Genomic DNA, 26,809 nt, shown 5'->3' on the forward strand with positions numbered 1-26,809 from the left:
ATCAGGTGTCCCTTCTCTTTGTACATTGATTCCAAAGCTAAAATAGGGGTTACATTTTTATAATATAACAACTTCACGTTTTCTATCATTGTGGAAATTCTAATTAAATATGTTAATGTCTGATTTCTCAGCAGCAATACACAGAATAGAAATGGAATAAGCCCAAGTATATTTTGGCTAAGGTTATTTAATGAGTATGAAGTTTTCCATTATCATCAAATGGTTTTAATGGTTGTCTTTTTGGAGGTTAATCTGAAGCTGACTATCTCACTGACTAAAGTAAAATCTTTCTCTTTTAATACTGCCTAGTACCAAATGAGCACTTTCCTGAATCATTTGGAATGGACAACCAATTATTAATCCCTTACTTCACCCAAAATCCAAATAATATTTCGTTGCTAGTACAGCATAAAGACTAATAAATGTGTAAGTTAAGACTTCAATGCTCAAATGAAAGACAAAAATGGCATGATCACCAAACTTGCATATAACATAAAGCTGGAAGGGACAGCTTATATCCCGGATGATAGGATCAAGATACAAAAATCTTAACATACTAGAATGATGGGCTAAATCCAAAAGATAAAATGTAGTATTGATAAACACAAAATCTTGCAATTAGGTCCAAACAACAATAACCTTTACACAAATGTAAGATGAGGCAAACATAGCTAAACAATAATTTATATGACAAGGACTTGGAGTTTTTGATAGTCTGGAAGTTGAAAATGAGTTGGCAGCTATGATGATTAAATATAATATCCAGAAAGTAGGAGGTGATGGTCTTCCTACACTCTACTTTAATCAGTCTATAGCTGGAATATTATGTTGCATTCTAGTTGCTACACTTCAGGATACACATATGCAAATTAGACTATCCCCATAGGAGGGTAACCATTATAACAAGATGAGCTAGATAACACAAAATGGTGTCATTTTAAGACTGGTTGGTGAAGGATGATTTCAGTCTCAATAAGCAAAAGCATAGGACAGTGCCATGACTGCAGGCTTCAAACATTTCAAGGACCATTGTATGGAAGAAGGATGGCTTATTCTGCTTGGGTTCAGGGGACTGAATTAAGAGCAATAGGTAAAATTTACCGTGAGATAGCTTTTGGCTAATAATTTTCACTGTCCCAAAATAGAACAGGAAATTTCTGTAGGTGGTGAGTTCCTTTGCCAATAGGGTTTTTCCAGTGGAAGTTAGATGACCTTCAGTGAAAGATACTGATGACAAGATTCATGCTTCAGGAAGGAGCTAGAAAAGATCTCTAAAGTCCCTGACAATTAAATTAGATGCCTTTTAAAGGAAGTCTTTCCTTCCTTCCTTTTTTCTTTTCCTCCTGCCTTCCTTCCTTCCTTCCTGCCTTCCTTTTTTCTTCCTTTTTTCCTCTTTCCCTCCCTCCCTCCATCTCTTTTTCTTCCTTCCTCTTTCCTTCCTTCTTTACTTCATTTCTCTTCTTCTCTCCCTACATCTCTCCTTTCCCCTCTTCCTCCTACTCTTTCCCTACTATGCTCTTCCTCTTCTTCTTCCTCCTATAATTTCATTGATGCAGCAAATTCCTGGTAAGGAAATCTCCCTCTACCAATACAGATGAGCATCTTCCCTGCACCTTATAATCTTAGAGAGCTTCCTGAGACCATTCTGTAGTTAAGTGACTCTCCCAGCATCATGTGATCAATATATGTCAGAAGCGGGACATGAAACCACATTTTCCTGGTGGCATTACACCACCTTCCTTCTTACTTGGTTCATCTTTCTTACTGTTACATCTGAAAAAAAGGATTTTGCTTTTCAGACAAATTACTACAGGTGTTAAAACCCTAGTTAGAAAAGATCCTGGGAGAACTATAATATAGGGCTTCTGGGAAGGGATGATTTAGCAATGATAGAAATTTTAGAGTTAATGATCAGTGACATCCTATAAGATAGTACAATTACCTCCTGCATTCCAAGTTAAGATTGGGATGGCATCCTCTGAGATTATTGCTCCCACCAAAAATAAGGCCAAATTATCTGGATTAATATTGACTCCCTTGATGCTGCCAGAAACTAAGTTAATTAAGTGCTACCTTTAAGAGTTGGCTGTTTAGCAGATCTAGAAAGATGTTGGGTGGATCTAATACTTATACAAAATGGCTGTCCTAGGGAGGTTGGGAGTTTGGAACCATTTGTACATAGTGTAACTGGGGTATGGTCCTATGTTTAAAGTCCCTTCTCTGCTCCTCATTGACCTTATGTTCACTGGAGGGACTTGCCATTGGAAATAATATGGCAATAACCTTAGCATCATCATCATCATCATCATCATTAGAGTAAGAAGAGGTCATGACTCAGTAGATCTTTAAAAACAAAAAGAATGACTGCCCCTGGTTCTTTTCCCTCAAGCCTCCAGGTGGCATCATGTAACTCTAGTACTTCCTTAGGGTATAAGACAACAGTCCTCCTCGTTCCCTAACTTGTCATGCAGCCATGAGCAAATGTCCCCTAAAGTCCTAGGCTGGTCTGAGGCTGGGGTTTGGGGATATCTCTTCTGTGTTTATTCTGTCATACCTTGGCAGAGTGAGTATCAATACTGGTATGGATGTATACAGGCTTTTACACCACCTTGTGAGATGAGATGTTTGGCAATAATGACTCCTTTGGTAGGAGTCAGCTGTCAACAAAGGGAGTTTCTTCATCAAAGCAAATGGTCCTTGAAGGAGGAAGAGCCCAAACCCTTACCTGAAATGGCAAAAAACATGAACCAGGAGTTTTGTTGTTTTTTTTTTTTTTTGGGAAATGCAATGCCAAGGTTAAATGACAATATCAATGTAGGCATTTAACAAATACTTGTTATTTGATTGATTGACATTTGACTACAATTTACATTGTCTCACAATCTGGTTCATGTTCCAAAATTCATTATTCAACTTCCCTGCAGATTGAAGCAGTAATTATAAGAAATGCTACTGACTGCTTAAATCTCGTTAATGCAATTATAAGAAATGTCACTGAATGTTTAAGTCTTGTCAATGCATTCTATTAGTCTCATATCTTTTAACATTTTATGTGTAAAAAAAAATAAATACCTGTCCTTTACTTTATTTGTATTGTTCACTGAGTACCTTTTCCTTACCTCTTTTAGTGAGAATGAAACATGGGCCAAACCAAATACTATTAGAAAATCTTCCCCAGGGTACTGGGATAGGTTTGCAAAAAGCCAAGGAGTGCGAAAAAAAGGAGTCTGAGTCTTCAACTGAGCCTGGTCTGGACTTTGTGATGGAGTCTAGAGCAGAGAAGGTTCTCATTCGATAAAGGAGATAGGAGAATGCTATATAGCCTGTTGGATCCAGCACTGGTTATCAGTCTCAAAGTAGGATGTGGAGACAAACAAACAAACCATACTTTGTGCATTTCTGAATCTTAGTATTTTTCTACAGCTGAAAAAAAAGGTTAAAATTGGCATCACAAATAGCTGCAAAGAATAAAATAAGTAAAAGTTTGTGCATGGAAAGGTTTTGCCTTGGTAATGTTGAGGCAGTGATAAAAGGGATTATGGGGTGATTATATGTAGAAGAGCTTCAAATTTTTTCTTAACACTAACTTAGGGGAACTGGGTTCAAATCCTGGATCCAACATGGATTAGCTATGTGTTACCATAGAAGTCATTTAACCTCTCATTGTCTCTGTTTCCTCATTTGGTTGGAGGTCAGACCTGATGGCCTCTAAAGTCCCTTCCAGCTCCCAGTCTACCAACCTATCATCCTATGATCTGAACCAAAGGAAAGAATCTTCCCAGAGGAATCAAAGTGAACTTGAATGAAGCATTAGAGATGAAATATGACACTGGAAGGTTAGAGGGTCCACCTGACCCTAAGGAAATGTAATGCAACTGAGTTACAAATTGCCGGTGTTCTTTCCCCAAACTGAGTTAACACCTTGTTCTGACCTAGTGACCATCCCTATTATGCTTTTGAACTAAAGGACATTCCAGTTTAAGTTTTTTAATCTTTCACTGAGGAAGAATTTTAATTCAACACGAGTAGGCAAAAAGGTATTCAGGATCTGATTTTACCCATATCTTTAAAAATGTGATTAATGATCTGCCAGTCAGCAAATAGCTGAGTGATTTCTAATAATGACTCAGTTAACTTCCTACACAAATTGATAATTATCAGCTCATATTTATGTAACTCTTGAAGGTTAGCAAAGGAGTTTCCATGCTTTACCTCAACTGATACCCCTGTGAAATAAGTATCATCATCATCATCATCATCATCATCATCATCATCATCATCATTATTATCATTATTATTGCAAAGAAGAAAATAAGTAAAAGTCTGTGAATCAAAGAGGTTCTGACTTGCTAGGGCCACACTGCTTTAAAGTAGCCAAGGTAGAATTTGAGGTCAGGCCATCCTGAGCCCAAGAGTCCAACACTCTATCTTACCTCTCTTACCCAGTTTTTCTAGATGTGAATTGTTTTATGCTGTATTTCTCCCTGAATGTGATTATAATTGAGTCGTGGCCTGGATTAAGAAATTGTTCTTCGTCTTTGCTCAGTCCTCAGGTCATCTGGGAATTCTGATGCTACATAATTATGCAAATTAATATCCAATATTTTTTACCTCACTTTATTTGTTCATGCCAATTTCTGTCAAGCTACTAAGACAAAATTAAGAAGTATTTATTATTTATGCCTTGCAGTGTTCTCAATAATTCTTGAGTTATTATCCACAAATTACATTATTATACACTTTATCCCAGGTTTTTCAGATCATTAACTTAAAAGATGACAACATAATTAGCAAAATAGATAGGCTCATGGGAAATTTTAAGAGCTAGGAATGTCGACATTGAATAAGAAAGGACTCAGAAGTGTTACTGTGGCACCCACCATTTAAGTATTTGTATGGAATGAGATTCAGAAAAAAAATAAAGTTAAAATGGGCATTTTTCCACAATGCAATTTTTTTAAGTGACAAAAGAAAAACATGACAATGTGTAAAGATAAAGAGAATTTTTGCCAACCATCTCTCTTCACAAGGGCTGTGACTAGTAGTGGAAATGAAGAGCATGTATGGGAAGCCAGTTATGAGACCTCCCAGCTCTACCAATATGGAAGTCATTTAACAGTTTTCAACTAAGTTAATCATGGTACAGCAGGGTTCCCAGAGTAAACTATTTCCATGTCCAGAGAAGTAAGTAGACTCTTCAGGAGAGTGGGCATCACATAATAGACTTCTCTGATTGTGAGATTCTCTTTCCCTATCTCTTACTATGGACTTGTGAATCTAGTCCCTTCATTGTATTTTATCTTCAAAAAAGGGTAAATTTCACCTGCATCACTTACAGATCTCACCACACTTAAAGCGCATAACACAGTTTTCTCGTCATACAAAATAAGAGTATTGACTAATAAAAAATCATAAGTTCATCAAGAAATTCATATTTCCCCTGAATAAAATAATTTCTTGGAGGAAGTCTCCCTATTTTGAGATTTTTCTCCATTTTTAGATCAGAAAGCCACATTCCTTAGAAACTTCTTTGATGAGGAATGTTTTGTTGAATTTTTTTTTACCCAACAGATGTTTGGGTAGTTAAAATTCCTCATGAGTATGGTATCCTGTGGTTTTCACAACCTAAGTGCTGCCCCAGGAGTTTTGCTTCTTGCTGTCTCCCAGTCCTGGTGGTCCATAGGAGAGGCATATTCGATTTGTCCTTTCTTTCCGTACTCATTTTAAACCCTTGCTCTTTTGGGAGCTGTGCAGTTCCTCGGCATTACAAATAACTATTTCATGTGCTAGACGGATTGCTCAAATCCTCCTTTGTTACACCATCCACCATAAGAAATTGCTTTTATATATGGTGGCAGACCATTAAAATAGTCCTTAAATTCAAATTGCATAAAAATCTGCTAACCTTTGTTATCTGTGATAGGGAATTTCTATCATGTTTTTCTTGGGGAGGTAGTGGGGGTGGGGCATAGAGGATAAATGATATCTATGTAGACTTTGTGTCTATATATCACAACAAGAAAAAAAGGCAAGAAATATCTGCACACACTTAAAGAGTGTGTGTGTGTGTGTGAGAGAGAGATACAAACACACACACACACACACACACACACACACACACTTTACTACAATAATCATGCTTCTTCTTCCAGTTCGTACTATGTATAAACATAGGGTTGGCGATGGAGACAGAAAAATTTCTTGAAAATAAGATAATAAACTTAGGTGGATTGAAATTCTCCTTTAAGCGTGTGCAGATATTTCCTGCCTTGTTTTAATTCAAAAAAGAATGTGGATGACTCATTGATGGGTTATGATCGCAATTCTTCTATTAGGCTGCAGAGCTGGAAGAACTCATGACTCAGGTTGCTGAGTAAGAACTGTGAGGACATACAAAAGGGGTGGTCCACCCATACCTTGTGGATTTTTTTTTCCTCTATGGCTTTGAGGAAGCATAACTACTTAGAATTTAAGTGTCTTTGAAAAGAATACCACCAGCAGAAGCCTTAACACCTATGTTTTAAACAGAGGATGTGTTCAATATCTTTATACAGTTGTGTAAAATAAAGACCAACATGAAAACACTATAGTATTACCCACGCCTATACTTACGACCAGGGAGAGTTTTTGTGGAAATCCAATTTGAAGTATTGCCATAGCCAGCATTGGTACTAGCAGCTACCTGGAATCGATACCATCGGAATTTCTTCAGTCCATGTATGGTCTCCTCAAGAAGATCAGGTTCATACAGGTAGTGATTTTGGTTTTGTTCTATGCACTCCTCAGGATCCCAGTCATTGCACTGTGGACACCTTAGTTGGACAGTAATCTTGTAGTTTTGAAAATAGCCAAGAATAGAATCTGGTGTTATCCATGTCAAAGTTACACTAGTTGCTTGGACATCAGAAAAAGTAACATTTCTGGGAGCACTGGGAACTAAGAAATCAAAGAAAGGAAAAAAAAAGTTATGAAGTCATTTGAATCACTAAACTTTTTAAAGTGATGTGATTATCAAATTTTTAAAAAATCAAATGCTTATGTCTTAAAATGAAGGGACATGCTCAGGAGACTGAGATTCAGAGGTTATTTCCTAAGTTTACCATTTGGTACTTCAATGGTTCCACAATCTTATCAATGTGGCCATTCATTTCAGTGGAGCAGATCACAATTCGTCCATATCTTTTCCTTTGAGAGATAATACATTCTGTCTGCCTTCAAATGGACTAAGTCCTCCTTATTTTTCATTTCTCTTAAGATGAGAATGTTCTTAGGTGAAGGAAACAAAAAAAGGAGCAGCAAGACCCAAAGAAAGAGTTAGCTACTAAGGCTAAAATTAATTCTTCATTTATATTGAACCAGGGATGACTCAGCCTTGGAATGGGGGAATTCACCACATCTACTTCCAGAATCATCAAGAGTTATCATTGTGCTAAATTATTAATAGATGCAAGTTTAAAATGGAGAGTTTTCAAGTTACCCTTCAGGATGTTGGCAGGCAAAGGAGGAGAAAATTAAGAAAATGTGAATTGAACTATTACTTTAAACACCTGAAAATGATCTATTTGCTGGCAAAAAGCTGCAAAGTCTCATAAGCCAATGTAGCTCACCAAGCAACATATGAAGATGACACAAAATTTTCATTTTCTGAAAAAGACCTTACATATTCTTATATTTCAATGTAGGGATAGATATAAACACATTTCATCAAATATTTGTAGGAAAAATTCCTGCTTTAAGTGTAGTAAATGCGATTTAAAATAAGAAAAAGCTACAAGAGGATGATTACTAAGTGAATCTAAGATAAATTTTTATAGCTAGGCTCATGTAGATGTGCAAGTAAATCATTGTTGCTGGGAATATAAGAAAATTTAACATCTTATCTAATTCCTCAAGCGTGTTGTTTAGTTCTTTAACAACATTTTCTTAAAGAACAGGGATATCTACTTCAAAACCAGGGACTGGCCCCATACAGCTTTTTGGAGCTGGTCAGACTCCCTAAGTCTTTATAAACAATTTTACTCTAATGTTTTGATTTTCCATCACCTTTATTTCCTAATTCCCCCACCTTCTCTGCCCAAAATGCCTATTATCCCTCTAACAAGAAAGCAAGAGAAGGAGAGAAGAGCCATCACTTCAACCTGGGTAATATATTTCAGCACATGCAATGTTTCTTACCAATAGTACCCAACCTTTTAAAAGAAAGGAGGGAGCATTTTTAAAACTCTCTTCTTTCAGACCAAACTTGGTTTCGTGAGTTTGGTTTTTGGTTGTTCTTTTCATTTACATTGTTGCAGTCATATATATTGTACTCCTGGTTCTGCTTACTTCACTCTGATCAGTTCATATAAGGCTTCCTGTGCATCTCTGTATTTTTCATATTCATCACTTACGGCACAGAAATATTCCATTACATTCATGTGCAATAATAATATTTCATTACACTCATGCTGTAATTTGTTTAACCATCCTTCATTTGAATGAGTCTACTGTCCCCCCCAAAAAAATTATTTGTAACTACAAAAGCTGCTCCTAGAAATATTTTGTTGGGTAGGGAGCCTTATTGCTGCCTTTGATCTCTGGGTCAAAGGATATGGATATTTTATAGACTCCCTATATATCTGAAATACCTGTCTTGCCCTGAATAAGCATAATCTCTGCACATATGCATCTTCGCCTTGAAACTGTGGGTTTATGGGAAAGAAGTAAAAAAATCAGACAATAAATGAAATTATTCATCCAAACTATACGCTAACTCAAACTGTGAAACATAAGGAACAGGGATGCAAAAACAAAAAGTTTAGAAAGTATCTTTAACAAAAATGTCACCAAGACATCTATCAAACTTTGCACTGATTTATAGTACACATGTATCACAATATACATTATTAGCCAATGATGTGACAGATTAAAATAGCAGAGAATGTTTGTAAAATAATAGAGGATATATTCAGTATAGTAATTATCTTAACTGTAACACAGATCAATTTTATAGCTGTCAATGATTATCCCAGTTTCAGTTAATATTTTCATATATTTATGCAGATACTTTCTTCATAACTTTTTCTTCCAGAACCTGTGACTTTATTGTAATAGGGAACTGCTGTTCTACAAATTTCCTCCTACCAGTGCAAATTACCAATTAGTCTGTAACCTGGAGCCTCAGAGAGTTGCCTAGGACACTGAGAGGTTACATGATTCGCCCAGGGTCCCATAGCACTATCTGCATCAGATGGAGAATGTGGACTCAGGTCTTCTAGAGTTCAAAGTTCGCTCTCTATCCACTATGTGGACAAGAAATGCTGTTTCTTAAGTGTAACACTGCAAACCTTAAAGTTCTATATGAGTGTTAAATATTATTCTTCTTCTCTTATTCATTAATAGCAATTATGGAGAGAGAGAAAAGATGATCTCCACAAGTTTTTTGTTTGTTTGTTTTACTTCTAGTCCTAGTATTTTTTTAATGGCTTACAATAAGCTAGAGATGGATGAGATCTGGCTTCATGTAAATCTCTATCTCTGTCTTTATTTGAACTCTTTGATTTCTGGAAGGAATTTTAAGACAATACAAACAGTATAAACACTTCAGAGCATAAAGCTAAATGGCTATGTAGATAGTAGGTGTTTCTATATGTAAGTACTCCCTCACAAATACTCCTCTTCAAATAAATTAATGTTAAGACTATCCCAGGATTTAGTCATTAGAAAAACTTGAAAATAAATGGTGACTATATACATTTATCTACTATTCACTGCTAAGTTCTGTAGGGATTACAAAGGTGGTTATTATGGTCATCATAATAATATTATTATTAAACATAATGTTAGGACAATTTAAACTTAAGTATTTCCCCTGCTAGACTCTCTTTCAGGGTAGGGGCTATCATTTTACAGTTTTATTCTCCTGCCTCCACCTAGCATAGAGCCTTGCACATACAGTCAATCCCTAACATTCACAGTTTGACTTTCATAACTTCTAGAATTCATTTTCACTTTCACGTTGGCAACCATGAACATTCCTGGCTATGCACAGTTGTGAAAAAGTGAGAGGCATGATGTCTACAAGTCTGTGGCATGGCTGGTGTCCTATTTCTTTGCTTCACTGGTCTTGTTCACCCCACCATTGTAAAGAGCTTCTCATGCATTCAGTGTCAGAGGTGATATTTGGATCTCACCAGTCTTGGCATCTTCCAACAACAGCTACTAAAGTCCCAGACACCTCTCCCTTGGTTTTCAGAAGGTAGCCAAGGTAGAGAGGTTTACAACAGTATAATATTGCCTGAAATCAATTTTTATTGAGATATTGGCACAAAATGTCACGGAATTCTAGGAAATTACTAGTGAGGAAAAATGTTTTTGCATGTTACTAATTTTATTTTGTGTACTGATTTTTATAGGTTGTTTCATGGTTATTATGTTAGGAAAAGTGCATATTATCAGAATTAATGTCTTGTTATAAACAATTGTGTGCAGAAAAGTGTATTTTCAGCAATCTCTAGTGAAAGATTACAGTTTTTTGGTGGTTGTAGGAACCTAACCCCCTACTTCCCATAGGTTCAATGTATTAACAGTCATGGTTTTTTTTTTTTACTTTCCTTCCTTCCATTTTCTAGCAATGTTACCCCTGCAAAAGACCATGTGAATTATCTATGCTTTTGTCCATGTGGGAAACATCCTCTCTTCCAATGTAGGACCCAACCTGTTGATAACTGAGTATCACAGAATCACAAACAATCCAGAATTAGAAGATACCTCAGCAGCCATCTGGTCCAGCTCATACTATGCACCTGGCCAGTGATAATCCAGTGTTTGAATACTGCCACCCACAAGGAAGCCATTACCTCCTAAGGCAATCCATATTACTTTTGGATAACTCTAATCTAGAGGGTAAATTCCAGAGAAGGGTTCAGCCTTTATTGAGAGAGGGCAAATCTTCATGTGGAAGTTCTCTAAGCCACTTGTCCCACCTCTATCCCCATCTCATTTTAAAAAAAAATTTATCCTCTACATGTTTGTCAAAATTTATCTCTTTACAATTTTTACTTACTGCTCACTCTTTTGCCCTCTAGAGTCAAACAGATCAAGTCTAATCTTTCCTCCATATGATAGCCCTTCAAATACTTTAAGACTGTTATTGTGTCCCCCAGAGTCTTTTTTGGGGGGTTGACAATTCCCAATTTTTTCAACTTGTCATGCATCTTCACTAGAATGGATGTTCATCATTCTAGCAATTTTTCCTTTAGATAGTCTCCAGTTAGTCAACTGTGGAATCCAGTACTGAACACTATTCTCCAGATATAAGATGGTCTGACCAGGGCAAAACAAAGCAGTGATACCCTCTTAGGCAGCTAAAGGGCACATTGGATAGAGCACTGAGACTGGAGTCAGCAAGACCTGAGATACTTATTAGCTATGGGATGACTCAGTTTCCTCATCTGTAAAATGGGTATGAAACAGCACCCTCCTCCCAGGATTGTTGCAAGGAAAAAATAAGAAAATATTTGTTAAGTGCTTTGCAAATCTTAAAGTGCTATTTAAATGCTAGCTATCATTATTACTAGATGTGATGGCTCTCTTCATGGAGAACAAGATCAAATTTGTCTTTTTAGCTGCCATATCAAATTGTTGACTCACACTGAGCTTGAAGTTCACTAATTCTTCCAGATTTTTTCACACAAAATTAATTATTAACCATAATTGATATTTAATGATATTTTCCCTATCTAGTACTTGTGAAGTCAGTCTTTAAACCACTGTAAGACATATTTATCCATATTAGATTTACTCTTCTTAAGTCTTGCACAATAGTCTAGTTTGTCAGACCTTTGGGGATAAGTCTTATAGGGTTAATTCAAGTCCACAGTGAGTTTCCTGTGGTCACTCAACTAATGTGTCAGACTTGGGATTTGAACTTTTGTTTTCCTGCCTCCAAGACTGGCATTCTATATATTATACCAGAAACTTTTATTGAATTGAAAATATAGTTATACAACATTTCATGGTGACGAGCCATTATTTCATTTGAGTCTCCCAATAGGGAAGGCAGTTAGGTATCTATATATCCATATATAGACACATACACATACACACATACACGTACATATACATAGGTACATATATGCATGTGCATATATACATACACATACATTCATAGTTGCATAGACAGAAAAATAGATAGAGGATAGATAGATAGCTAGATCATACACACATACAACATCTGTCACGTCCTTACTGTGTATCAGGCACTGAGCTAAGCCCTGAGAATACAAACATAAACTAAGTAAAAAGATAGTTTCAGCCTTCCAGGTGCTTACCTGCAGATAAAGGAAGACAACCCATTAAAAAGAAGCTGAAGATGTCTTGGGGGAGAAGAGGAAGATGACCATGGATGGAGAAGAAGTCCAGATAGTCATGGGCTGAGCCAGATTGGAAGTAAGCATGGCTGGCTTAGGTGCTTACTCAAATGGAGGTTCTAGGGGAAGAAGTTGCAAACAACAGGAAGAGAGGCTGTAGGGACAAAGGAGTTGCCTGAGTGAGAAAGCCAATGGGGAGGAGGTGGAGGATTCAGCCCAATAGTCATGGACTAAGCCATGTTTTAGGTGAACTGGGTATTATGATTCCCATTTTACAGATAAGGACATTGAGCCTCAGGGAATTGGAATGATTAACAAATTCTTACAAAGATAATAAATGACAAGGCTTACATTCGGATCCCATATTTTCTGCCTCTGTTTGGGATGGCCCTCGTGGCAGCACCCTGTTAATTCAGGTTCAGTGTTGGGACAAAATGAGGAACTTGTAGGTCATTAAGTAGTTAATAAAAGGAGGTTTAATTCATTCATCCAAAATGTATGCCAACTCAAACTATGGAACATAAGGAACAGAGATACAAAAAAAAATCAATAGATTGAGAAAGTCCTTTCAAACATAGTAAGGATATATAGTAGCCTTTAGTTCAGGTAGATGTGGACCCCTTCCTCTCTGTATGAAATATATCTGGTCAAGAAGGAAGAATGTGGTAACTTAAGTGGTCTTAGGATATCAACCCATTTTAAAGAGGCAGCTGGATGGTGCAGTGGATAAAATGACCTTTGTCAGGAAGACCTGAGTCAGTCTAGCCTCAGACACTAGCTAGGTGAACCTGGGCAATTTATTTAACTTGCTCCTCATCTATAATATGGAAATAATAACACCTACCTCTAAGAGTTATTTTGAGGATCAAATGATATAACATATGTAAATGCTCTGCAAACCTAAAAGCACTATATAAATACTAGCTGTTATAGTGATTATTATTCATATAGGAGAGAGGGTCACCCCAGGGTGACCAGGAAGCCTCTTAAAAAGCCAAAAGCCACCAGAAAACATCCAAGGAAAGTACAGTTTGAGTCTTGACCCATCCTGGGGCTGATTAAGTCCTGAGTCTGTTGCATGTTAGGGATAATATAACCTAACTATGTGTGTGTGATCGATAGGAGGGCACCCTGGTAGACATTGATCCTATTCCATCTTGACTCCAATACTCTTTCCAAGTCACCAAATGATCACTATTTTCAAAGGGATTAACAGTCTAATTGGAAGTAAGATTACACATCATAAGCTCAAGAACAACCCAAAACTGTGCTATGGGAATTAGGCAATGGAAGCAATCACTACAAGCTGTGCCAATCAGGGAAGTTTCATGGAGGAGGTGACATCTGATCAGAGCCCTGAAGGATAGGTAGGATTTCAAACAGGTTGGGCTGGGGAGAGGGAACGTTCCAAGGTATATGAACTTATCCTTTTTTCCTACTGTTATCAAGTCAAATTGGTTTTAGAATAATATTTTAGAATCTTTTAGGATACTCTGGGACATTTATTTTTTGACAATTTTTTAAGGAATTTTGGAAAAGCACACTATAAATCTAAGAAATTATGATGGGTACAGTGTCACATGCACTAATATTGCTCAGTGAATTGGACCTTCCAGAGCCTAAGATGCTACCTGGTTGTGATCCAGTACATTTGGAAAGTTCTTTTGAAATGACCTCTGAGGATCAAGGAAGCTATTTTAGAGCCAGAAAATACTGTGAGTATTCCTGTATCCTTCAGTTTGTTCCACTCATATGGTTCTTCACAAATATTTCTTTGTCCTATAGTTATTTCTGTATTAGATTTGTTTCCCCCTCTGTAGATTATAGGCTATTTGAAGTCATCATCATGAGATCAAAACTGCAGGTAGAAGTGACCTCAGAGGCTATCTTGTCCAACTCTCTCATTTTACACATGAGGAAATTGAGGAAAATGTGGTGCAGTGGATAGCACACCAGGGCTGGAGTCAGGAAGACTCATCTTCCTGAGTTCAAATCTAACCCCGCACACTTACTAGCTGTGTGACCCTGGGCAAGTCACTTCACCCTGTTTGCCTCAATTTCCTCATCTGTAAAATGAGCTGGAGAAGGAGATGGCAAACTACTCCAGTATCTTTGCCAAAAAGAAACCCCAAAAGGGATCACAGAGTCAGACACAACTGAAATGACAATGCAGCAACACATTTGGAAATTTGTCACTTCCTTTGTAAACTTTTAAAAAAAAAATCTGATTTGAAGCATTTCTACTACCAGAATTGAGAAGTTTCTAAGTATTGTCCTTCTGATTAACTATCAATAAGTCAGATTGCTACCGCAGTTTATATTAAACCTATATTTTTATAGGAATTGCTCTCTCTAATCTCTCCTTTTCAGAATACTTACTTTCTTAGCTAAGGCTCAGATTAGTTACCAGTTCAGTTCTGATTCAATACCCTCTCCTGCCTCACATTTTCCCACAGTACTTTGGGTGTCTCCTTTGGTCCATCATACCTCACCGCATATTATGCTTACTGTGCTCACATGTACCCCCATCTCCAGATTTCCCAGGATAACGAAAGTTTAACTTTTATCTCTGTATTCTCAGCATATAGTCCTTGGCATCAGAGAGGTGTTTAATAAATGTGGAGTTGAGTTATAGGCTCATAGAGAGAAGAAAAGCAATGTAGACTAGAGTTGCATGCCTTCAATTGACTTACCCTATGCAAGAAAAACAAAGTGGAACTAAGAAAATATCTGGATAATTCTGGTTATTGAATACATTTGACTGAAATACCCAGACAATTGGGGGAAAGCATTTATTTGATACAAATTATGTCAGTAAAGGATCATAAATATAGGATCATAAATTTAAAGCTAGAATGAACCCTACAGATCATTTCATCTAATCTACTAATTTTACAAGGAAACTGAGTCCCAGAGAGATTAAGGGATCTGCCCAAGGTCACTAAGGCAGAGCCCGGACTTGAACCCTGGTCCTTCGACTCCAAATACAGGCTAGATTTTCTCTTCCTCGTTTAGATTGCATATGCACAGTTTAGTTTAAGTAGCCCTTTCCATCTTTGAGTTGACTAATGTATAATTCATATATTCCTGTTGAATATGTTTAAATGGATTAAGTAGAAATAAATCTGGGGACAAAATAATGTTGCCATTTCAAGGGCAATTATAAGTGGCTAGCAGTAACCTCCCCTTCTACAACATCTTCAGCTTTGATGAACTGCATGTTAAGTCAGCCTATTTCAAGACAACTGCCCTATTGGGTTACAGATACAAACAGGATTATACTCACTTTAGCATGGAGAATCAGATTTCCATTCTTCAAGAATGACTAAAAAAACCCAAACTTTTTCTCCCCACAGATGGTCCTAATTTGAACACATCATTCCATGCTTCCTCGAGTAATCATACAGCTTGCATAGATTCTCGAAACATGACTGAGCTATGATGAAGTGATCAACATTTACTGCTAAGGCATTCAGCAATCATTATATTCATAAATTATTCTTTCGGATGAAACACTTTCATTCCATTTGAGATGAAGAGCTGTATTGTGATCTCTATAGCATTCGTCACGTTTTTTCATTCTGTGTGGGTCATTTCATAACTATTCAATGGTTTCCCAAAACTCTTAAACCAGGGATTCTTAATCTATTTTTTTTATCATGGACCCCTTCTCAGAATATTTTTAGCGCTTAAAATAAAAAAAATTGTATTACAAAAGAAATCAATTATATTGAAACATAGTTATGAAAATATTCTTAAAAATTCCATGGATCCTAGATTAAGAACTCCCATCTTAGATAAAGAAAGACTGTACAAAATATAGTTACACTCCAGTTTCAGTTCCGGGGGGGCACTGTGGCTTGGCAGCAAAAAGGCTGATTTTTAAGATAATGACCAGGCATTAAGAGATTCAGAGATAAAAATGAAACAGTTCTTGCCCTGCCCTCTAGGAGCTTACACTCGATTCAGGAAAGTTCAAATTATTCATGAGTTTGTTTTTCTAGAACGCAGATATTTTATTGGTGAGATAACACATTATTATATGAGGATACACAAAGTAAAATGTATATCCTTTGACATTTAAAGACTGAGTTCTGTAAGATTTATAAAGCAAATTTCTGCATATGAAAAACTTCCCCTGATTATAATAAAAGCATCAGGCTTTCAGTTTTGTAAAGATATTTGCATGGATGATCTCATTTGAGTTTCACAACAAATATACATGATAGGTACTATAGTGCTGTCATTACTATTTTATAAATGGGAAAATTGAGGCTTAGAAAGTTTAAATAAATTTCCGAGAGTAAGAAGCATGTGAGTAGCAAATAAATGCTGGGGAGAGGATTTGAACCCAATCTTCCCTACTCCCATTCCAGCATACTGAGCATACTGCTGCCATTTTGGAATTTCAGTTACCAAATCAGTCATTCAAATTACTTGTATACTTATTCTACCAATGGCTATGAAAGACAAAAGAAACAGGGTTATTCCTCCTCTTATGAAGCTCAGGTATCATGTCTCCCCAGGTGCTGATAACACTCCATGAATATTGCTCCTGGATTCCAGGATCTCTGGGTAACTTCAACCAGGCTACCCAGGCAGGAGGGGCCTGCCCCTGCATAGCACAAGAACTCACTTTCTATGTATTCAACATAGGACAATCTGCAAGGAACTGTACTTACATGTCCCTTTCTCACTCAAAAACTCTGTATCATTTTAAAGCATCTTCATTCAGATACTCTTCCTTCTTTACACTAAGTTTTCAGTATTTATCATTGATTCTAATTGACATTCTAATTCACTAACTCGAAAAAAAAAGCTTTCCACTGGGTCATGGACATATGTAGAAGCCAGATCTCACCTTTAGGCCTAACTATCCTTGATCACTAATGTCAGAATGGCATAATGCTTCAAGGTGGTAATAAATTCCACAACTTCTCCAGATGGCTATTTGCTTTCTATTGAGATTTTCAACCTTAACTGCATCTTGGTTCTTGTCTCTTCAGGGAAGGAATGGAGGGACATTCACCCTGTGGCATCTTGTTTTAATCTGTACCAGCAGTTTAGGAGGCTTACATGGGATCATTTGATAATTAGTGACATCAGTCACGGGCAAACAATACCCCTCTCAGGGCACATATTAACTCACAAAAGAAAAGCCTTAAGGTTTAGCCAGAGACATCTGAGAATAAAGAAATGGTAGAGATGAAGGTATGTATAGGGTGGGGGTATGGTGAAGATATGTAACAATTTGCATTTTTCTAATCAATAGTGATTTAAAGCATTTCTTCATTTGACAACAGATAGCTTTGATTTCTTCATCTGAAAACTGCCTGTTCATAGCCTTTGACCATTTTTCAATTGGAGGATGACTTGTATTCTCTAACAATTGAGCCAGTTCTCTGTATGTTTGAGAAATGATTCCTTTGTCGGGGATACTTCTTGTAAAAAGCGTTTTCCAACTTTCTACTTTCCTTCTAATTTGGGCTGCATTGGTTTTGCTTGTGTACAACATTTTTAACATAATCAAAAGTAATCATTTTATATCTCATAATGCTCAGTGTCTCTTTTTGGTCATGAATTCTTCCCTTATCAATAGATCTGAAAGGTAAACTATTCCTTGCTCCCCTAATTTGCCCATGGTATTACCTTTTATGTCTAAATCATGTACCCATTTTGACCTTATCTTGGTATACAGTGTAAGATATTGATCTGTTCTTAGTTTCTGCCAAACCATTTTCCAGTTTTCCCAGAAGTTTTTGTCAAATAGTGAGCTTGTAGCTATTTCTCAGCCAGTACGGGATAGTTTTGATGATTACCACTTTACAATGCAGTTAAGTGGGGTATGTTTTAAAGAAAGGATGCAACCAAGAAGGAACCACACACATAAGAGTCTTCAGACCATAGCTAGGATTAAAAAAGGTCAGTCAGTAACGGTCCTTGGGAGATGCTGCCCTTGGATTTGACACAGTCAACTTCATCAGTTCTTTGTCTTTTCTCCTGGTTGATATAGGAGCCAGGTGGAGTCTTCTCTCCTTGATACAAGTGAAGCTTACAGAAGCAGGTAAGAACCATCAAATTTATGGGGAAGGGGGAGAATGGGGCAGATACCTCCTCATCCTATCTGACTGATTACCTAACTTTGATGTTACTGGCAAGCGAATGCTAGATTGTGTTAATGATTGGGCCATTGAGGCCCCAGTTATACAAACATTGGACATGGAAATTTACAGAAAAACAGGGTAGGGATTTGGTGTAATAGGAGGGGCAGGATCAGCATAGAGTGCAGATTTTAAGTAGTGGGAAGGGCACAGATCGAGCACTGAGGCATTCTGCTACAGCTGAGTGCAGTGGGTTTCAAAGAGGCTGCCTAAATAGAGAAAATGACTGTTTTTGCTTCTTTGTATATGCAGGATTTAGCACAGTGCCTGGCACAGAGTCAGTTCTTAATAAATGTTTGATTGATTATCATACAATGCCGAGAGAAAACTGGCACACCCTCTCTGTACTTCTATAATGCATGCATTCCAGAATGTTCAAATAATGCCTCAGTCTGAATGACTCTTCCTACATGCTGTACTCTTTATGATGTTAAGATCAGCATTTTTCTAGATCCCAAGTCTTATCATCGATTCTGCTGTTTGCTTTTGCTCTCTACTTTACTTTTGCATCTCCACATATTGCTTCTTTAGAGGCAATCCTCTATCAGAATTTAATTTTTTCTCTTCATCATTGTCATGGTTCCTTTTCCTTCTCTCTCTAAGTCTTCTACATCCTGAGCTGTTCATCCATCTTCTGCTCTGCTACTTGCTTCTTAGAATGAACTTTCTGTACCAAATGGTCTTCTACTGGCTAGCTCTTACTACACTTCTACTCGAGGTTACTGGAAAATGACTCTGCTTTATGTTAGTCTATTCCCTCTCCTAAGATCCATTTATAATCATCGCCTGAATGTTCTGAGTTATAGATCCCTGGCAGGATTTTGAAGCCCTCTTTTCCGTGTTGAGATTTCAGTTGAGACAGCTTGGTATGATATCAAAAGCACACAACCTGGATTCAAATCTTGTCTTTAATAACTACTACCTGTGTGAACTTGGGCAAATTACTTTACCTTCCTGGGCCTCAGTTTCCTGATAGGTAAAATAAGGAAAGTGGACAAGGTGATTTCTTACAGCCCTGCATTCATGATGGAACCACAGGTTCCTTTCTTTGAACCTGGTCCCTGGCTTTGGTTCAGGGAGAGAGGGAAGGGGAAAGGGAGAGGGAGAGGGAGAAAGAGAGATAGAGAGAGAGAGAGAGACAGAGAGAGAGAGAGAGACAGAGACAGAGTGATAGAAACACAAACACAGAGAGAGGGGAGAGCATGTTTGTGTGTGTGTGTGTGTGCACATAGGATATTTTGGTCTCTCCAATTCTAAAGCCAGAATGAAGAAGAGGTGCTACCAAATTTACAGGGGGTTGGCCCTTGATAACAAAAACAGAGGTCTGGGAAAGCTCTAAAATCCGAGTCCTGGAGACCAGAGACTTTGACCCTTCCCAGATATTTCAACCATTGCTGCCTCTCATTCCCATACCAGTTCCAAAAGCACTTGTGAGCTAGAGAGCCTTGAGGTCCACACCAGTACTAATATCTGTTCTGGGTCCAGTAGTGCCAACTCTGGGCTGCTTGCTTATATTAAGTGGCCTGCAGTCACATGGACTCTAGAAAAGATATTTATTCACACACCCTAAACTTGACTTCTACTTTTCCTGAAGTGCCAATAGGGAAGAATCCCATATGCTTGTCCTGGGAACATCTATTGCTTAACAAATTTCCAAATGAGAATCTGGAGTTTCCACACTTCTCCCCACAGATTCTGTGCCACTCTTACCAATATATCTTGTCTGGGGTGTGGGGATTAGAGAGAGAGTTATTGTTGTATTTTAGTTGCTAGTTATTTTGACATAGTCCTCCCATAATACATTCTGTCAATATTAATATTAATTACTCACCAGGATATTTAAACCTGTCCATTTATATCAGCCTACTTAAACCTGACATTAAGTACATGGGTATACCCTTTACCCATTTAAAGACTACTAGGTGGGTCAGAAATGGGCCAGTCATGTATGTACAACTGCCATGTCTTGGTTATTGACACTGAGACCCAGAGTTCACTGCCTCTCCCAGTATACTCCACCTCCCATGCAACCTCAACACAGAGTTAGCTTAAAAAAATGGATGCCCTTCCTCCCTTACACACTTTGAACAAGGAACCATCTTTGAGAGAAAAAAATGTGCTTCTTCATTACTTCTAATCATCACTTCGAGTTTTATCCTCTGAAATAAGTCTAACATCTTCTGGCATCATTGCTTTTCAGATATTAGAAGACAGTTTTATCACACCACTCCCTCCATAAGTGTTCTCTTTTGTGAGTCAACTGAAGAGTTCCCTCACCCTGCTGATTGTCCACCTTTGTAACACTGAAAGAATTCACCTATGTCTCTTTTAAAATGTGGAATCCTCAAATGACCACAGTACTTTAAGAATCAGACCTGATCCCTATTCTTATTAATAAAGTCAAAGATCAAATTAGCTATGTTTGCAACATCATGTCATTGTCTCATATTAACTTTTCAGTCAGATATCTTTTCCACATAAGCCATGTCTCCTCTAATCATATGCTTATTCGGTTGACTTTCTGTAGCAAAGAACAAGATTACACATCAAATTCTTATTAAATTTTGACTCAGATTTTTCCCATAATTCCAATATGCCAAGATCTTTTTTGAATACAGATTATATATTACACTTTTTGGTTTAAGTCTAAATAAGGAGCCTGCAGCACCCCTCTAGAGATGTTTCTTCAGGCTGATATCAGTCCATTAACTTGGATATTCAATAAGTTCTGAGTCCATCCTTTTGTATTATCATCCAGCCCAAATTTCTTCATCTTGTCAACATGAATGTGATAAAGGAAGTATTCTATCATATTCCTTCTCGAAATCCAGACTTTGGCAATGTTCTGATCTAGCAGTCTAGAATTCTATAAAGATAGAAATGAGTTGGGATATTGTAATTTACTCTCAGTGAGTCCATGTTGGCTCCTGCTGATTGCTACCTCCCCATCTAAGTGATTATAAACCATCTGTTTATTTAATGATCTATTCCAGAATTGTGCTGGAGATCAGAAACTAAGAGAAATAGGCCCAAATGAAGGATATTCAAAGTGGTACAAAGAGACTTAGGCAAACATCCTACCATGGAAGACAAGGTCTCAAGGACAGGAGGATGATCTCCAGTGTTCACTATGGAACCAATTTTGCATTACTGTTCAAACATATTTTTAATTCAAGTTGAAGTAAAAGAAAAATGAGAATTCTTGACTCAGAGTTAGAAGAGAACTCCTAAGTCATTTATGCTGAATCAAACCTGAATAGAAAACTCATGTATGACCTTTCCAACATATAATCATCCAGCCTCCACTTGAAGACTTCCAGTGAGATTCAAAGTAGGTTACAAAAAATATGAAATAGAAGGTGCCATAAACAATAGAGACAATTAATGTGTGAGATAACGATGATGTGAAATATGGGAAGAAGAGGTACAATAATAACAGCAGGGGGACTAAGCAAGGGCCATTGGTTTGTATCACAGGAACATGGATCAATCTAGAGCTGGAAAGGACTTCAGAGGCCATTCAGTCCAACTCTATAATGTCACAGATGAAGAGGCTGAGGCCCAGGGAAAGCCAATGACCCTCCCAAGGTGACGCATGTAGTTATTCAGAAGTGAGAAAGGAACCCAAGTCCTTAGAATCCAGAGCCAATACTTTTTCTACTATATACTGCTATGGGTACTAAACTGAAACCAGAGCTATGCAAAAAAAAAAAAAAGACAAAAAGAAAAAACACCCTAGAATATATCCTTAGAATATAAGAGATAGATTTATTTTTTTAAGTCATACATTATAGACTATCCATGACATGTCTGCAGCTGAGCTCTGGGAAAGAGCACAAAACAAACCACCCTCGATAGTTAATTGTGTGCTCAAATTCCTTAACTCTCTCAGGAGAAACAAAAAAACGCCAACTCCATAAAGGAGTGACATTTATAAGTCAGTCACTGCTTTTCAGGGTGAGCAAGATTAACAAACAGCTACACCTGTACCCAGTCATTTCCGAGAACAGTCATGAGACAAGCAAGGACTTCTTACTGCAGTTGTTCTTTCAGAGTTTCAGAGTAGAAAGGAAACAAAAGAGCTGCTGAACACCCTGGAAGCTAGCCCTGGGTAACAATGTCTGAACGCTTTTGAAACAACAGCTGCAAGGCTTTCCCTGCCCCTGGACCACTACGTCAATTAATTCAGGTATAATAATTCTCTCCTCTCATTACTGTTGTGAAGAGAGAGACAGACAGACAAAAAGAGAGAGAGAAAGAGAGAGAGAGAAAAAGACAGACAAACCAAATGAGGGAATATGAGAGAGAAGAGACAGAAATAGCAACAGAGGAAGATAGTGAAACATAGAGATAGTTATAGGAAAAGACACAGGCAAAGAAAATGAATGAACATGGAAGAGAAAGGAGAGAAAGAGAGGGGAAGAGAGAGATGATGATAGACAGAAAGTAAAAAAAAGACAAACCAAATGACTGAATATGAGAGAAGACATAGACAGACAGAAATAGCAACAAAGATAGTGACACAGAGAGATAGTTATAGAGAATGATAAAGAAGGAGACAAAGAAAGTGAATGAATGTGAGAGAGGAGAGAAAGAGGGGGAGAGAGATGGTGACAGAGAGAAAGCAAAAGATAAATAGACAAACCAACCAAGTGAATGTGAGAGAGAGAAGATATAGACAGACAGACAGAAATAGCAACAAAGAAAGCTAGAAACCCAGAGATGGTGATTGAGAATGACAGAGAGAAAGAGACAGACAGACAGACAGACAGATGGAAGGAAGACAGATAGAAATAGCAACAGGGATAGTGACTCACAGAGACATGGTTATATAAATGACAGAGAAATAGCTAACGAAAGTGAGTGAATATGACAGAAGCAGAGAGAGAGAGAGAGAGAGAGAGAGAGAGAGAGAGAGAGAGAGAGAGAGAATGATGCCCTGTGTCAATTTTCATTGCTTCTTAATGGAGGTTAGTGCACAATTCCTTATCAAAGAAGAAAAAGAAGCTTATATAATATTACTTGTACTGTGGTAGAATTCCAAGAGCACTGGCTCTTGGAGTCAAAGAGAGAACTAGGGCTCAATGTCTGTCCCCAATAATACTTTTGTGATCTTGTGACTCTCCACATTTTAGTTGTCTAACCAGTAAACTAAGGGTGTTAAAATAGATAGTTTCAGAGTTGCCTGCCAGGTATGAATGAATAAAAAAAAACATTTATTAAGGGCTTACTGTATGACTACTATATTCCAAGCACTGTGCTAAGCACTGAGGACACACATACAAAAGTAAGGCAATTCCTGCCCTTGAGTTTACATCCTAATGGGGGAAGACAATACATTTAGGGGAATGGTGGCCAGGGAGAAATATTCTGAATTGGAAAGTAATAGGGATGTAGAGTAGTGGAGCCATAGGAGCATAGACCAACATACCGGAGATGATTTGATTATGGTTCCAGAACTGGAAAAAGATGGGGAGTTCAGAAGAGGAAGCAGAGGGTACACATGTGGTAGCATGATGTCTGTTGGTATGGCCACTAAAGGGTAGAGTGTGGCTGAAACCTGGGCCTAGCTAGAGTGAGTGCCAAGGTCATCCACTGTGTCCTGGGCCATTGCCAGTCATCTTGACTTTTGTCTTACCACTGGACTTAGATGATTCCGGAAGACAGAATGGGGCTGACGATGTCATGCAACTCTGCCTCACAAATCCAATTCATGTGCAAGTCAAGACATCACCCCATGATGACATTGATCCTCTTCAAAAATGAAGAACAAACAACCATGAGAAGATAGAGTGGGTGACTGAAGCAATTACTAATCAGGACAGTGGAGCCAGAGACCAGGAATCAGAAGCACAAAAGATTTACTTCTTGAAGGGCTTGTATTCTGGTCTCAGTGACGTAGTTGCTATTGAGGAAATGGTAGGAGGTGAAGACACATCTACAGTTCTATGATCTATGCAGCTTTCTAGTGATAATTTCCTCTTTTATGCGCCTCTTTAAGCCATCTATTTATTGATTATGTTTTAGAATTTTGCCGGTGCATCAACAAATGAAAGATAGGTGAGCAGTCAATCAATAAACATTTATTAAGCACCCTCTATGTGCTAATTTCTAAAAATATGAAAAGAGGCAAAAGGCAGTATCTACCTTCAAGGAGGTTATAATGTAATGAGGAAGACAACATGAAAACAAATATATGCAAAGCAAGCTCAATATATATATATATATATATATATATATATATATATATATATATATATATGATAAATAGGATATAATTTAAAAAGGGAATTGAGAGGAGTTAGGGAAGGCTTCCTGTAGAACATGGGGTTTTAGTTGGAACTTAAAGGAAAAAAGGGAGAAATGTGTGGCCATTAAAATCATTGGGCAATCTTTCTCCCATTCAATACTGAATTTTAGGCATATATTTAAATATTTGTCCTAGATTTACATCTTGATGGACCATTTCTATAAGTCATGTATCCAACTGCATACCAGAGTTTGGACAACAGGCATTTAATATCCATGTGGCTATTCTGGTATAGATAGGCTGAACTCTTTTGACTGATTATGGATCTCATTTGAAACACTTTCCAATGTACCAGTACTTTACGTAATCATTACAAAAATTTATGGAAACAGGAACATCTGGAGAATTTCCCCATCTACAGAGAATCCTTCTTTGCTTTGAAATTTGCAATGGACCTGGCAATGACAAATACCTTTTCTGACAATACATTTTATGTCTTTATTGATATTATTAATCAGAGCATCACTAGCAAGGATTAAGAATTCTTGTATAAATTTGCCATATCTAAAGGTGACCCTTTGACCATAATAAATTACAATAAAATAGCGAGCAATTAGGTCATGTTCTAAGGTTTGCAAAGTGCTTTACAAACATCATCTCATTTGATCTTCACCACAAACCTGGGAGATGGGTGTTATTATTATTCCCATTTTATAGATGAAAAAACTGAGGCTGACAGAAATTACGTGACTTGGCCAGGCTCACACAGCTATTAAGCCAAGCTACTAAGCCAAGGCCAGATTTGGATTCAGCTCTTCCTAATTGTAAATCCATCACCTTATTCACTGTGCCACTTAATTGATTTGATACAAGACAATCTTTAAGGTCTTTTGTTCAATCAAATATTTTTTACAGTCAACAAGCTATAAACACAATAGGATCCTGCATTGTCTATACCTTTCAGTCTGCTAGATGATATAAAGATGTGACCTGCTATTGAATAACAGTGGCAAAAAAAGAAAAAAAAGTTATGTAAATTCTTACTTACACCTTCAACAAGGACGGCCTAGATTGATGTGTAAATGACTCTCACAAAGATTTTGCAGAGAGAAAGGAAGCAATAGAATTAGTAATTATTAATATTTTCTTACTTTCCTTGTTTTGAAAGTGATGTATTTCATAATATTCTACCATCTCTAACCCTAAAATTTTATAAATGGAATTGCAGTCTAAACAACTATTGCCCTTGGCTGCCATGTGTTTCCATTTGGCAAGGAGACCAACTGTCTACTGGCTGAGATACTTTCCAGGGTTTTTTGACCTCTTCATTGTGATGACTGATTTGCATAAGTTAATCTACTGTAGGAAATAATAGTCTGTGTCAGTGTTTAGTTTCTATTCATTTCTCATTTACAGCTCTTATTATTGGTTTAAATATGTCTCAATTGCACATTTTTCTTATTTTTATTTATTCTTCCAATGTGCTGCAGATTTTGATCTTTTCTTTAATAAGTTAGCAGTTCTACTGGACACAGATGGATGCTACAGAAATGATTCCTACTGTAGTAATTTCTTGTCTGTTAAAATATAATCAACTTCTTTTTTGTGCGTGATATTACTTGGTACCTTTTGTGTCTGATACATTCTGGTTTAATTTGGAAGGTCTTATTAAATTCTCTACTAAATTCTCAACCTCCTTATCCTCAGTAACAGTGTTGGTCCTTAAATTGCAATTATCTTCACAGTTATTTTTGCAAATGCTTATCATGAGCACTGAAATACAGGATGATCAAGGGAAAAATCAATTTCATAATACATTTTGTTGCCTTTGGACCCACAATAAAACCAACTCCTTTATTTGTATCTCATGGAAAAGCTTTGATCAATCATTGTATTATCTTACAATTTCCTTTAGTCCTCTGGTTCCATGAAAATATCAAAATTGGCATGTATCAATTCTTCTACCAGTATATCTATTTGTTATTCATTGGATAAGCATCTCACATTTAGAGCACTAATAGGTAAATCAATGTTAATAGATAAAAGTA

At 37.2% G+C, this 26,809-nt stretch overlaps 1 protein-coding gene across 1 annotated transcript in view; it reads right to left on the reverse strand.

Annotated features, from left to right (window-relative positions):
• PTPRQ (protein tyrosine phosphatase receptor type Q) overlaps positions 1 to 26,809 on the reverse strand; it is a 270,730-nt gene that overhangs the window by 101,227 nt on the left and 142,694 nt on the right. Inside the window, exon 26 of the mRNA XM_036760721.1 lies at positions 6,613 to 6,936. Within this exon, the coding sequence (XP_036616616.1) occupies positions 6,613 to 6,936 (324 nt within the window). The remainder of the gene's footprint in view (positions 1 to 6,612; positions 6,937 to 26,809) is intronic.

Source organism: Trichosurus vulpecula, chromosome 5 (assembly GCF_011100635.1).
Source record: "Trichosurus vulpecula isolate mTriVul1 chromosome 5, mTriVul1.pri, whole genome shotgun sequence".
NCBI classification, from domain to species: domain Eukaryota; kingdom Metazoa; phylum Chordata; class Mammalia; order Diprotodontia; family Phalangeridae; genus Trichosurus; species Trichosurus vulpecula.